At 39.4% G+C, this 13,381-nt stretch overlaps 1 protein-coding gene across 1 annotated transcript in view; it reads right to left on the bottom strand.

The window, feature by feature from the left end:
* Nucleotides 1–497: 497 nt before the first annotated feature.
* Trdn (triadin) overlaps nt 498–13,381 on the bottom strand; it is a 296,113-nt gene continuing 283,229 nt past the window's right edge. Inside the window, exons 36-38 of the mRNA XM_048354014.1 lie at nt 5,766–5,807; nt 4,324–4,365; nt 498–2,810 (exon numbers count right to left, since the gene is read on the bottom strand). Of these exons, the coding sequence (XP_048209971.1) occupies nt 2,671–2,810; nt 4,324–4,365; nt 5,766–5,807 (224 nt within the window). The 3' untranslated portion in view covers nt 498–2,670. The remainder of the gene's footprint in view (nt 2,811–4,323; nt 4,366–5,765; nt 5,808–13,381) is intronic.

Consider the following 13,381-nt stretch of genomic DNA (forward strand, 5'->3'; position numbering starts at 1 on the left):
AAACCAGGGTCAAAGAAAAGTAGGTTGCATGTTTTCCTCATTTGTAATAACTAGGATATGCCTATGATATTCTTATCATGGGATCTCAATAGCCCAATTGCTAAGTGCATGGCACCATATATAATGAAGTGTATCAACATGAGCTCCAAGAATTGGAAACAAGAGCTTCTTATTATGTCCAATAAGCAGTTATTTCTTGTTACATTTTAGTTTTCTGTGCTCTTTGTATGTATATAAGTTTATCCGATCAATGGAAGGGAAAGGGAATCACAGAAACAGGAGGAAAAAGCATGAACTAATACAACAATGATACTCACTCAACCCCATGTTGGAAATGAACTATACAACTTGGGGGATAAGGGAATAGGTAGGGGTAAGTGGGCGAAAAGAGGATAACAGTGTTTAAAAAGAAATGTACCCATGACCATACTTATGTAACTGTGACCACCCTGTTCATTACCTTTGCAATACAATTTTTAAAAAATGAAGCATCATACTTGAAAGGGCTAGAAATATTTTATTTGGTGGAAAATTCCAAACATATGACAATTTGTATATTTTTAAAGCACTATAATCATTGTAACTTTAATCAGATATGTTCAAACAATTACTACTAATATTGTTTACATTGTATCTGTTTCAAGTAAATTATAATTACAATATGTCACGTTTTATTTTTCATCAATTTTATAGTGATGCTGAAAGAAATGACAATAAATAAAAAATTCTTTGCAAGAATATCAATGCCATATCCAAAAGTATTGTATCAGAAATTTATTTAAATGTCATAACTATATAAATCTATTTTGTCAGTCTCCACAGTGCTAGGCTGTTTGTTTTCATATTCCTAGTGTACATATGGAGAGATAAACAGAGTTCATTTAGTAAAATTTCCAAGACCATGTACTGTGTTAGGTAGTACTGGGAATATGAATCATTCCTATGTATTGCTTATATATTCCAGTACCTAACACAGTAATGCAAGAGTAAGTGCTGAATAAACTGTCATTGACAACCACTCAGAGAATAATTCGTTCTGAAATAGTCATCCGATTTACTCTCTGATGGTGTTAATATGGAGAAGGGCAGAAAAGCATCTGAGCAATGAACATTGCTCACTCTTCTATTCAAAAGTTTACACTGTGATGGAAAGGACTCTGCAGGACAGTGCCATTTGGCCAGAACTTTAAGTCCACATTTTCAATGCCCTCACACCACTCATGTGTTTCCAGTTTGATTTAGTGTCGTGTTAGCTTTTGTGGCATGAGGTAGGTCCACATCCATCTGGCTGAGACCAACGTCTTTCACAAAAGTCATTGAAAGTCTATTGTTAATAATTAATGTATTGCTGATGCCTAGTGACTTTTAGTAAAACTGACCTACATTTTGGTTTTTAAGAACCATAATTGGTTGCAGGTTTTGAAAAAAAAAATCATTTGGCTACCAGTTTCTGGCTAGATCAGGCCATGCTGAAGATAGCAATAATGCCAGAAAGAGTACTCAAATTGTTACTTGAGTTAATTTGTCATCAATGTTCATCTGCAACTGTAAACATGATGTACCATAGACATGACTTTCAGAATTGAGAGAAAAATGTAAAGAACATGTATTTTTTATCACTAGGAAGACAACAAAAGTGTAACAGTCAATTCCAGTGACAAATTGTCAAGTAGGATAAAAATGGGTCCTGATTGTCAGTCCCCTAAAAAGCAAGTAAGACATCTTATGAAGGCACATAAAGTTAAAATGCCTCCCTTAAGCTTTTATGCCATTCATATTTTGTTTCCATTTTGTAATAGAAAACATTTAACTTCACAGAGAGAATGTTTGAGAAATGAAAATATTTTCATTGGTCACTCACAATTTGTGCTTGATTTAAAACTTCACCCAGGTACTGTTTTTATCAGGGCACAGTCTGGAGAAATTGACAATGTTCATATCTTATAGTTTAAACAAATGATGCCACAGACGTGCCTAAGTAGAGGTATAATTCCATTGGAGTGAAAGTCTTCATTGTAGTTCAAGACAAATCTTGCAGACAAGATTCATCAAGGACTCATTTTCCATTGCATAGTGTCTATAAAGTTCTGAGATAGTTTTTGCTCTGAGGATATCACAAGGGAATTACAGCATTTTTCAGTACAAGTGTTACCCATTCAAAAACTTTGCCACAACTAAAAGAGATACAGACATGAAGAGAGTGATAAGATTAAACATCAACTTGATAGCTACATGATTCACAATAGTCACTTTTATATATACTCCTTTACCCTTTAAGCTGAAGTCACAGACTATATTGAATTATGTATGTAACTGAAGCCAGGAATTTCATTTTGCAATTGTGTCAATTACATTTAAAAGGCCCATATTAAACCAATTTATTTACGTGATATACAATTTTATAGTGAATTAAAGTAGAAAAACTTATAAACACCCTTCCTCCCACAACAGAAATAAATAATAGACTTTTGAGCATTAGACCCTTCAACATGTTTGCTTATTATTCAATCTTTTGCCCACCTCTGTGCATTCTAACCCAGGCAGAGGATTAAAGATGTTTTTTTGAGAAATTCTCGGCATTACTTGAAATAACTGTGCCAGTGTGGACAAAACAGAAGTTCCAATTTCAGAATTTTAAAGCACTTGAAAGGGTCATGCATGCATGCATGTCTATTGTCCTTGTTGCTTCAGCCCTGGAGAATTTGATTTCCCAGAGCTCTCTCCAGGGCTCTGTGCAGGAGTGACGGGAAACTGAAATCCATAACCGTTGTATCCATCCAAGTACACACACTGGAAGAAACTGATGGGACCTAAGAGACATAGCATGATGATTTGTTTTTTTAAAAAAGCAGCAAGTTATGAGCAAGGAGAGTAAACAGTAATTGTTGAGTGGATGTGGTCTTGGATTCCACAGTCAGGTAGCTTCCACCGTTCCCGAAAGGTTATTGATTTCTTTGTGTCTTGGATTTTCCATCCTTAACATCAAGACACAAACCTCATTAAAAGTTTGTGGAAATTAAATGATTCAACATAGATGGTGTGTGTGTGTGTGTGTGTGTGTGTGTGTGTGTGTGTGTGTGTGTGTGTATGTTAAAGTTTTCCACTAGTCTTTACTCTGGAGGGAGACCTCTCCCAGGGTGACCACTTTACATTTTTTCCCAGGAAACATTCTCAGCAATTCTCAGCTCAGAGCAAAGGAAATATAAAGCTGAGAGAAAGGATATAGTACACTGTAACTCTTCCTAAGCTCTGTGTTCAGGACATGGATGCTCCCAGGGAGCAACTGTATTAAGAGACAAAGCTCTCAGTCTCTCTACACTCAAGAATGCCTCACTGACTTCACTATTCCCTATCCTAGCCAATAGCATTCTTACAAAAATGAAAAGAAACTATAATCTTTTTGTAGAAGTCCAGAAAGTAAAAACTAAAAATTAAAAAGCAGAGAATGTGTGGGACCTTGTAAAGATGATCAGATCCAGATTATAGACTAAGGATGTATACAGTGGAAAAGGCCCAGAAAAAACAGAAGCTGAAAGAAACAAGAGGATATTTGCCTGCAAGAATACCTATAAGAAGCAGTGTAGAAAGCAGAGGCATCTTTTATCAGTTAAGTCTCTAGTTCTTTACTTTTATGAGAGTTAAACTTCCCTCACATCCATTTCAAAAACTGCTTCCACAAGTCCATCCAATGACAACTTTATCAAATGCATATGTAAATCCAAAATATATTGCTTTACCATTGGAGCTAAAATGGTTAATTTAGAAGTACTAAGAAAAAGAGAATCTTAAACACTGTAATTTTAAATTGTATATGACTATTGGTTACGTTCTAAAACTAAGGATTCCAAAGACTTAATATTAAGATCCTCCCATACAACAAGAAAAGCAAAAACAAACACTCAAAAACAAAAACAAAAAAATTAGAAGGGAATTTCCAATTACCTGTTTATTCTACCATTTTTTCTACTTGATTTATCAAATTAAACAATTTGCACAACACATTACAGCAACTGACGTATTGCACAGCAGACATTAAACACATTTAAGTAATACTCAACTAAAAGTTTGGGACCAGACCAATATAGAATGGCTGGCAATTCCAGTCCTTATTTGTAATTCCTCCAATCATGTGCTACATACCACCCACACACACAAAACTGTCAAACTTCATTTTGAAGTATAAGTGGCCTACTTTATAAATATTCTGCATGTCTGTATTTAGCAGTCTTTTCTTCTAATTTTATTATTGGAGGGCTGAGAATTTGAATCTATAAATATCTTCTTTAATAGAAAGTAGTTTAATAGCGTTAATTGAAAACTTACTTTTTTGCTTCTTTGGAGAAGATCCGTCTTCAGTTTTTTCTACTGAATAAGACATATGAATATAAATATTTGTACATTTGCAGATATGGTGGAATTATAAATGTTTCTGGGAATTTCTACACTGGAGTGCAATATACAATAAACAGGAATTTTTTTTTTAGTGAACACTTCAAATTTCATTCATATTCTATTTAAGCTTTCTTTATAAAATATAATAGGCAAGAGGCAGAGATAGAAGAGCCTATCAAAGCAGAAATGTCATGAACCTTTGAAAATAGAGATTGTTCCAAAGTACAGACCAACCCTGACATCTTGAATATTGATGGATCAAAGCTAGATTGCATGTGTTCCCTTCTTGAGAGGAACACTGATGAGAAGTTGTTTATGCTGAGTAAATATATATATATATATATATATATATATCTACAGATACTTTCATATCTTCAAATGTTAATAATTGTGTTGCCTTCTTTGTAATTGTTTCTTTATTATCTTTAAATAATTATGCAAAGGAGTTGCCACTTACAGCAGTTTATGGATACACAATATATCTTGGTAAGTGTGCCCTCTCTTAACATTTTTACCCCCTCCCCCCACATACTTTATTTATCTATTCTTCTCACCCTCACCTTTGCAGCTCCCTACTTCCTGGTGCTTATTTTGTTGGGCCTAGACTTTGTGTGCTCTTCACTAACAGATATTTAGAAATATATCATAGTTTTTAAAAAACACAAACAATATTTACTCCACTGTGGGAGAGAACACAAGAATCCATTGTTGTTATTTAGCAAAGTTTTGATGCCCCTAATTTAACTTCAGTCCTCCCATCTTCTTCCCTGCCTTTCTCAGTTTTTCTTTACTCTGTTCTATGAGACAGACCTTTTAGTTTACACAAATAAATAAGCACATGTGGGTATTTGACTTCTTTTACTTGGCGTAATGATTACCAGTTTTTTTGTCTTTGTGAAAATATTTAAGTTCTTTATAAATTGTCTTCCTTTGAGACTACTTACTAAATATAAACTAGTAAAAAGTTATTTTTTTTCAAATGTACTCACTGCCTTACATATGAAACTGTCACCCCTCTGTACTTCACTTTGACAATAAAAATGTTATAAAAATTAAAAAAAGATTACCAGTTTTATTTTTATTTTTACAATGTCAGATTTAATTTTTCTTTTACAGGCTAAATAATACTTTTTTCACAGATGTACAATATTTCCTTTATCTAGTCATCCACTATGGCATTCTAGTTAAATCTAAATTATATTTTTAAGTATACAGTGATATATATTTTCTAAGTAATATAACTTGTCATTATTATTTTATTTTATTATTCTCTAAATAATATAGCTTAAAAAAGTTAATGAGCACATAGACTTGCTTGGAAGAGTTGAGAATTTGAGAGAACACATGTAAATGAACAAAAGTTATTAATTCACCTTTTGCTTTCTTTGGAGCTGGCACATCTTCAATATCTTCTCCTAAAGTGATAAAAAGGGACACACAAAACCAAAGGTTATTTTCCCAAAGATAAGTTACTATACTTAAGAAGTTTGAATTCCATATTTCTTAATTTACAATTTCAGCATTTAGTATTCCATAAACAAGAACTTTCTAAGGAAAAGGAAAAAGACCATTTTCTTACCTGGAAAAGAATGTATAGGGAAATACTGTTAAACTTTACAATGGTCAGTAGACTGGCAAAAGCTAGTTATGGGGACAAAGCTTCAAGAGTGACCCTTCATGCCTCAACATCCTCCACAAACATAACTTTCCCCTTTGATTAAAAAAAAATTCCTCCCATAAACACTTGGTAAATATTTGAAATCAATGGATTCACATAGACAGGCTAGATAAAGAGAAATATATTAGTAGCTTGGTCAGTAGATTTCTTTTTTGAATATTCTACAAAGCTGTGGGTAGAGCTGGTCAGGTCTGGCTGAGCGAGCTGGAGTAGCAGTAGAAGAACACTTCCTGTTCTTGGAGATGTAGCCCACAGGCATGTCTGCCCGGCTTGCCGGGCCACGATCTGTCCACGCTCCCCACACTCCCCCGGGGGACCAATCGATGCCCGCTACTAGTGCCTTACATCAACTCACCACTAGGTGATTGGCCAGGGAGGACTCAGGAGGTGGGGGTTGCTGGGGGCTATATAATTCCAGATCTGCACAAGCTTGTCGTTCACGCTTACCTCATGCCGGAGATCTAGCCCTACAAGTGGCGCCCAATGTGGGGCTTGAGTGTTTTGGGCAGATGGACTGTCTAGTGCAAGGTAAGCGCCTCCATGGGCAACCTTCCACCCGCAGCGCGGGAGCCTCAATCTCGAGCACTTGTTGGCCTGCTTCGGAGTAGGCAGATAAAAGTATCAGAAAAAGAAGCTAGTTTGATATGGGAAATAGTTAGTGCTTGTGTCCATGGATTGACTCCAAGGCCATTTGGGATCCAGACAGCTGGACCTGTGTCCTTCAAGCAGCTTGTAAAAAAAGAAGTCTGCGAAGGCACAGAGCTCCCTTGACTTTTTATCCTATTGTAGTAGCAATTCAAGCCTGTCTGTTGGGGAGAGATGAGGGAGAAACTTTGCAGGCGTTCAATGCCTCACTGCAAGAGGAGGCAGAACAAGTAGTGCCGGAGCTGCTCAAGAACTTCCGTCTTCTTGTGGTGCAGCAGACAATGCCACCAAGATGGCGGAGGAACAACAACTCCTGCCATCTTGTGACTCAGTGCCAGCCGGCTGTGCTTGCCAAGCCACCTCCCCCACACTATCAATCCCAGGAAGTCCACCCAACCACTTCTGTTGGCCATTTAGGCCAGCCTGGGAATTCCCCACCAGGGACTTTATAACCTTGGGCAGACATATCCAATTTTACCCAGCACCAGCCCCCATAACTCCCCTATTTTTGTTATCCAAAAAAGAGCTCAAGAGAAATGGAGACTCCTCCATGACCTACGTTCCATTAATAGTCATATGAAAAAGATGGGAACGCTCCAACCTAGACTCCCACACCCTTCTGCAATACCAAAAGGCTGGCATCTTGCCATTATTGATATTAAAGACTGTTTCTTTTCCATTCCTTTGCACCCTAATGATAAAGAATATTTTGCCTTCTCAGTGTGGGAATCTAACTGTCAGCTACCCACTCGCCGATATCAATGGAAAGTTCTCCCTCAAGGAATGAAAAATAGCCCTACATTATGTCAGATGTATGTTGCCCATGCTATCAGGCCTTTACTTTCTAAGTGCTTTTGCATCCATTATATGGATGACATTTTGTCATAAAGATGCTGCCGCCATGCAAGCCTGCTTAACACAACTCAAGGAAAACCTTGCAGTGCTGGGCCTTCATATTGCCCCCAAGAAAATTCAAATTAAAGCCCCTTACGCTTATCTTGGATACCATTTAGATCAAACAATTACCCCAAATTGGCCTAGTATTGTTATTAAACCCCAATATACTTTAACTGAACTACAGCAATTATGTGGACATATTAATTGGGTGCGTGACTTTATGCGTCTCCCTACCCAGCAACTTCAACCTTCATTTCAGTTACTTCAGGGAACCTCTGACCCAACTTCTCTTAGTGTACTTTCCTCTGATGCTAAGCAAGTTCTAAAACAGGTTGCTGACCAATTATGGTCAACCCCCTTGGTGTTTGTAGATGCCACTCAAGAAATCACCTTAATTATAATAAATAATAATGGCCTGTTGGTGGCCTTAACACAACCCCATGGTATATTCCAATGTATACACCTAGCCACTTCCCAGTTACCAAAAATTAGCACGCCCATTACCATGCTATGCAATTTAGCCATAAAGGGCGGAGAACGCTGCCGACAAACTTATGGCAGATTCCCAGACCATCTTATCTGGCCCATAGAAAAAACCATCTTTAATTTCCTGACAACTAAAGAGAATTTAGCCTTACAGGTCATCCACTACTCTTTTAGCATTGATAATCACATGCTCAAAAACCCTGTGTTAAGAGTTACCCAAGAGCTGCCACTTTTATGGCGGTGCCCTCCCCGTCCAAAAGAGAAACCCATCCCTCAGGCCATTGTGCTTTTTACAGATGCTAGCAAAACTGATTATGGATTTTATAATGCTGATGCTAAAAAATATGTGCTTCAATAGCATTCCCTGTCTGTTCAAGCTGCTGAATCACTAGCCATATTACTTGCCCTTGCATCCTTTCCCAATAAACCTCTTAATATTTTTTCTGATAGTCTATATGCTATACAAACTGTTGCCATTCTTCCTGGAGCCTTATTAAAAGATGATGGTCATGATGTAACACAAATAATGTTCAAAATTCAGACTGTGTTAGACAATCATGCCCAACCCTGGTACATTCGACACATTAGGTCTCATACTAACCTCCCTGGACCCCTAGCTGCTGGTAACGAGGCTATTGACCATGCTGTCATCCCAGCTGTGTTACTCACCAATACATCCATGGACCAGACCCGAGCGTTGCATGGTCGCTTCCACTTACCAGCAACCACTATTAAACAGTTATTTCCTGATTTAATGCACCAATAATGCAAACACATGATTCGGTCCTGCTCCTCCTGTGCGGCTCTCTTACCCTTAGGACCACTACAACCCATGCGAACAAATCCGCGAGGCCTTAGGCCCAATGGCACATGGCAAATGGACATAAGCCATGTTCCCCAATTTGGCAGGCAAAAATACACCCATGTGTGCATAGATACATTCTCAGGCTTTATAACAGCCTTAGCCCTAACTGGTGAAACAACAAAGCACGCCATCAAATCACTTCTACACACCATTACAATTATGGGCATTCCTTGGGCACTTACAACAGACAATGGCCCTGCTTATACATCCAGACAGTTTCGCGCATTTTGCGTCCTTTGGAACATTACACACCACACAGGTATCCCATATAACCCACAAGGCCAAGCTATTGTCGAACGCAGTCACAAGGAAATCAAGACCCTCCTTTTAAAAGAAAAGGGGGAAATGGAGGGGCTAGGACTCAAAGACCCACAAACACAATTAAACTATTGTCTCACAATAAAGTTTTTTTTTTAACATTTGCACCTACCACGAACGGGTCCCCGGCAGACCTGCATTGGGGTCTCCTGAAGACACCTACTCTGGTCCCCATGGTCAGAGGGAGGGACCCCATCACAAGAAAATGGGAGGGCCCTGCTCCCCTAATGGCACAGGGGAGAGGATTTGCTTGTGTCTTTCCAGACATGAGCCACAAACCTGTTTGGATTCCAGCTCAAGATGTCCGACCAGCTGTCACCACCCACAAACGAGATGGGTCGACTACGCTTGGACAGCCCATGGAGGAGAAGGCACAGACTTCAAGCTAGAGCCCATGCCATCACCTGGGGAGAGCTAAAGGGATTGGTAGAACAGGCTCAAGCTATGGCCCCAGACCCAGACCCGGGGCATGGTTCTCTATTCCTTCTGATGTGTGCCATTGTTACAGCCAATTCTCAATCTGCTGCAGGGCAGGGTAAGATAACACTAGTGCCCAGCCCTCAAATCTTGATGATGGTAGGGGAAGATACCACCATCTTCCCTCAAATGCTTTCTTCCAACAGCACGGTAGGCCTCCCCTTTTCAGCAGATGCCTTCTGGCATCAAAAGACAAACCTCACCTTTGCATGGGGAGAGGCTATTTCCTTTTGCTTTTCAAGTGATTCAATTAGACAATTTGATGGCTGTACTATCCCCCTCGCCAAAGTAACTCATGGGACAGGATGGTGGAACTACACAGGACCCTACCCTATTTGCCCCATTGGAAAAAATTGCACTCAGGCTACTGACATACCATTCCATATGCAGTTATGTCCCCGTAGGAAGTTTAATAGTTTTAGCAATGTTTCTACTCCTCTTGAGGAATTAGTGATTAGTTTTTGTGCCAGCTCCTGGCAAGGCAGGATGTTTGGAAGCCTCACTTCGTCCCTATGCCCGGCTATATGCAACGGGTCTGAGGCGAATCCCAAACCTCAAAATCTAAAGGAGTTTTATAACTCTTCAGGAGGGCGGTTGGGGGACCTAGGACCCCCCATGCCAATCATTTGTTCATCACATTCCTGCCTGGACCTGTCTCCTTTTCTGTTGGCCAACACTCGTCACTGCAACTGCTCTGCATGTGACCAAACATCAGGGATGGTGGTAGTTAGAGCCCTGTTCTTTTTATGTCTAGGAGACAACTCTTCTGACACCTGCACCCTCAGTAATCACTGGCAACCAAATGACTCATATCTCTTTTCAGGCTTGGTATGTGTTCCCCCATTTATTGTTTTGGCTACTAACGACTCTCAGTTTTCCAGGTTCAACTGATTCATCCGCACCCTAGGAGAGCAATAGGACTGATCATCACGATAGTGTTGGCAATCATTGCTTCAGTGGCTTCCGCTACCACCGCCGCTATATCATTGTCCCAGAGCGTGTCTACCGTGCATCAGATAAACCAACTCATCCCTCAGCTATCATCCATAGAGCTGCAGCATCTGCAGGTTGCCAATCATCTTAAATGAGGCCTTCTTGTGCTCCAACAACAAATAGACTTGCTCCAAGAACAGATTACTTTTCTTCGGCTGCAACAAGGAGAACTGTGCAATGCTGACTACTTCTGTCTGTCAGCTTTCCACTCCCGTGCCCAATGTCACTGAGCTTAGTGAACACATCCAAGGCCCTTGGTCCCTTAAGTACTTAAACTTTACCCAACGCTTGCTGCATGATATTACCCGCCTAAATCAGACCACTATACAGCTTATTCCCGCTGCCTCCTTTTTAGAAGATGTGCTTAAAAAGCTACAGCAATGGTTTTCGCCATCCTCTCTGGTTATCTGGGGAGGCCTTGTGCTATTAGGGCTTATTCTTCTGGGGATTATTAAGTGCCTGCACTCCCGGCAGAAACACCTCCAACAAGGGGTCACCATACTGACGGTCCTTTTAAAAGAAAAGGGGGAATTTGTGGGTAGAACTGGTCAGGTCTGGCTGAGCGAGCTGGAGTAGCAGTAGAAGAACACTTCCTGCTCTTGGAGACGTAGCCCACAGGCATGTCTGCTCGGCTTGCCGGCCACGATCTGTCCACGCTCCCCACACTCCCCCGGGGGACCAATCGGTGCCCACCACTAGTGTCTTACATCAACTCCCCGCTAGGTGATTGGCCGGGGAGGACTCAGGAGGTGGGGGTTGCTGGGGGCTATATAATTCCTGATCTGCGCAACAATAAATGAGACCTGCTTCAAGCTTGTCCTCCCAGTGTTGTTCACACTTACCTCCTGCCGGAGATCTAGCCCTACACAAAGCCTCAAAATAAACTCATGCATATAGTAGAAACAGTTTTCAACAAATGTGCCAATGGTACGGTAAATATGGTTGAGGTGATTGGTATCTACCCTCAAAAGAATGAAATTAGACTTCATTATTCCATCATTAAAAATCTTTTGAAAAACAAACATATAGGATCTGGGCATATGGCCTAGTGGCAATAGTGCTTGCCTCATATACATGAAACCCTGGGTTTGGTTCCCCACCACCACATACATAGAAAACTGCCAGAAGTGGTGCTGTGGCTCAAGTGGCAGAGTGCTAACCTTGAGCAAAAAAAAGCCAGGGACAGTGCTCAGGCCCTGAGTCCAAGGCACAGGACTGGCAAAAAGAAAAAAACCAAAAAACAAACAAACAAACAACAAAAAACCCCAAAAAATATAAGTATATGACTAAAAACCATAGCTAATTCTATGTCAAAGAAATTCATTGTCAAACATCCATTCAAGGAGGTTTTCCTTGACATTGGTATTGATGATGATTTTTGCCTGTGACATCAAGTATAGGCAATGAAACATAGATAAATACATGAATCTACACCAAAGTAAACAGTTTCAAAACAGCAAGGCAACCACACAATAAAATTAAGATAAAATATGGAAGAGGAAAAAAAAATTTGCTAAAAGTAACTGATCGGGAATTATACTGAGTTTGTATAAGGACCTAATATGTCTCAATAGAAAAGAAAATTAGCCAATTAAACAATATCTGAAGAGAAGACACACATGGGGCTAACCTATATGTAAAAATGTGCTCAACTACACTAAGTATGGAAATGCAATCAAAAGCATAATATGTCATATCACATTGTTTAACATGGCTGTTCTTAGAAAGTCAAATATGATATGGGTTTGAAAAATGTACGCATATACTCAGATAGTGGGAATATGTCCACAGTCATTCTAGAACAAAGTATTGATGTTTCTTAAAAAATAAAAACATAATGCCAGTAAAATTCAGCAACCTCACCATGGGTACATTCTAGTGTATATCTAGCATACTTACTATGTACTCAAAATACTTAGCTTTCTTATTGCTTTCCTCACCCTAGTTCATCCCCAGTGGATTTTCCTTAGGTTGGATGTCTGGTACCTAAAGGAACAAAATCTGAGAGACCACTTCTGTGAGTGATATTCTAAAGCAGTAAGCACAAGCTCTGGGTTTGCAAGCAAGTGAAGCTTCTAAACAGAATTACATCATAACCCTGACAGCCTTTTCTTGAAGAGCCTGGTGCTCAGTCGACAAATGGCTTTGACCTGAACATTAAGAACACAAACGAACTACACTAGCCTTTAGCAATAACCTAGAACCGCCAACTCTCTCTGTGGCAGATTTTGATATTTGAGAACACCAAAAGTAACTCTCCAATTCTTTTATTCTCTTTTAAACCCAAACTCTTTGTTTTACACTCTTAGTCTTGTTTTCCTTTCTTTTAATATTAAACATTTTTCTTTTTTCAGTTTATTTATTGTCAAAGTGATATACAATGAAGTTACAGTTTCATATGTAAGGCAGTGAGCACATTTCCTATCAAACTTTTTACCACCTCCCTCATTTTTCTGCCTCCTTCTACCCACTCCCCTTCTCCCCCTCCCCAAGTTGTACAGTTGGTTTACAGCATATTGTCTTGTAAGTGTTGCTGTTATATTGGCTCACCTTTTTCCCTTTGTCTCTACATTTTGATGTTTCTCTCCCTTCTCCAACTTATGGAAATAAGTGGTTTATCACTGTTGTTG

Source organism: Perognathus longimembris, chromosome 9, assembly GCF_023159225.1.
Source record: "Perognathus longimembris pacificus isolate PPM17 chromosome 9, ASM2315922v1, whole genome shotgun sequence".
Lineage (NCBI taxonomy): Eukaryota > Metazoa > Chordata > Mammalia > Rodentia > Heteromyidae > Perognathus > Perognathus longimembris.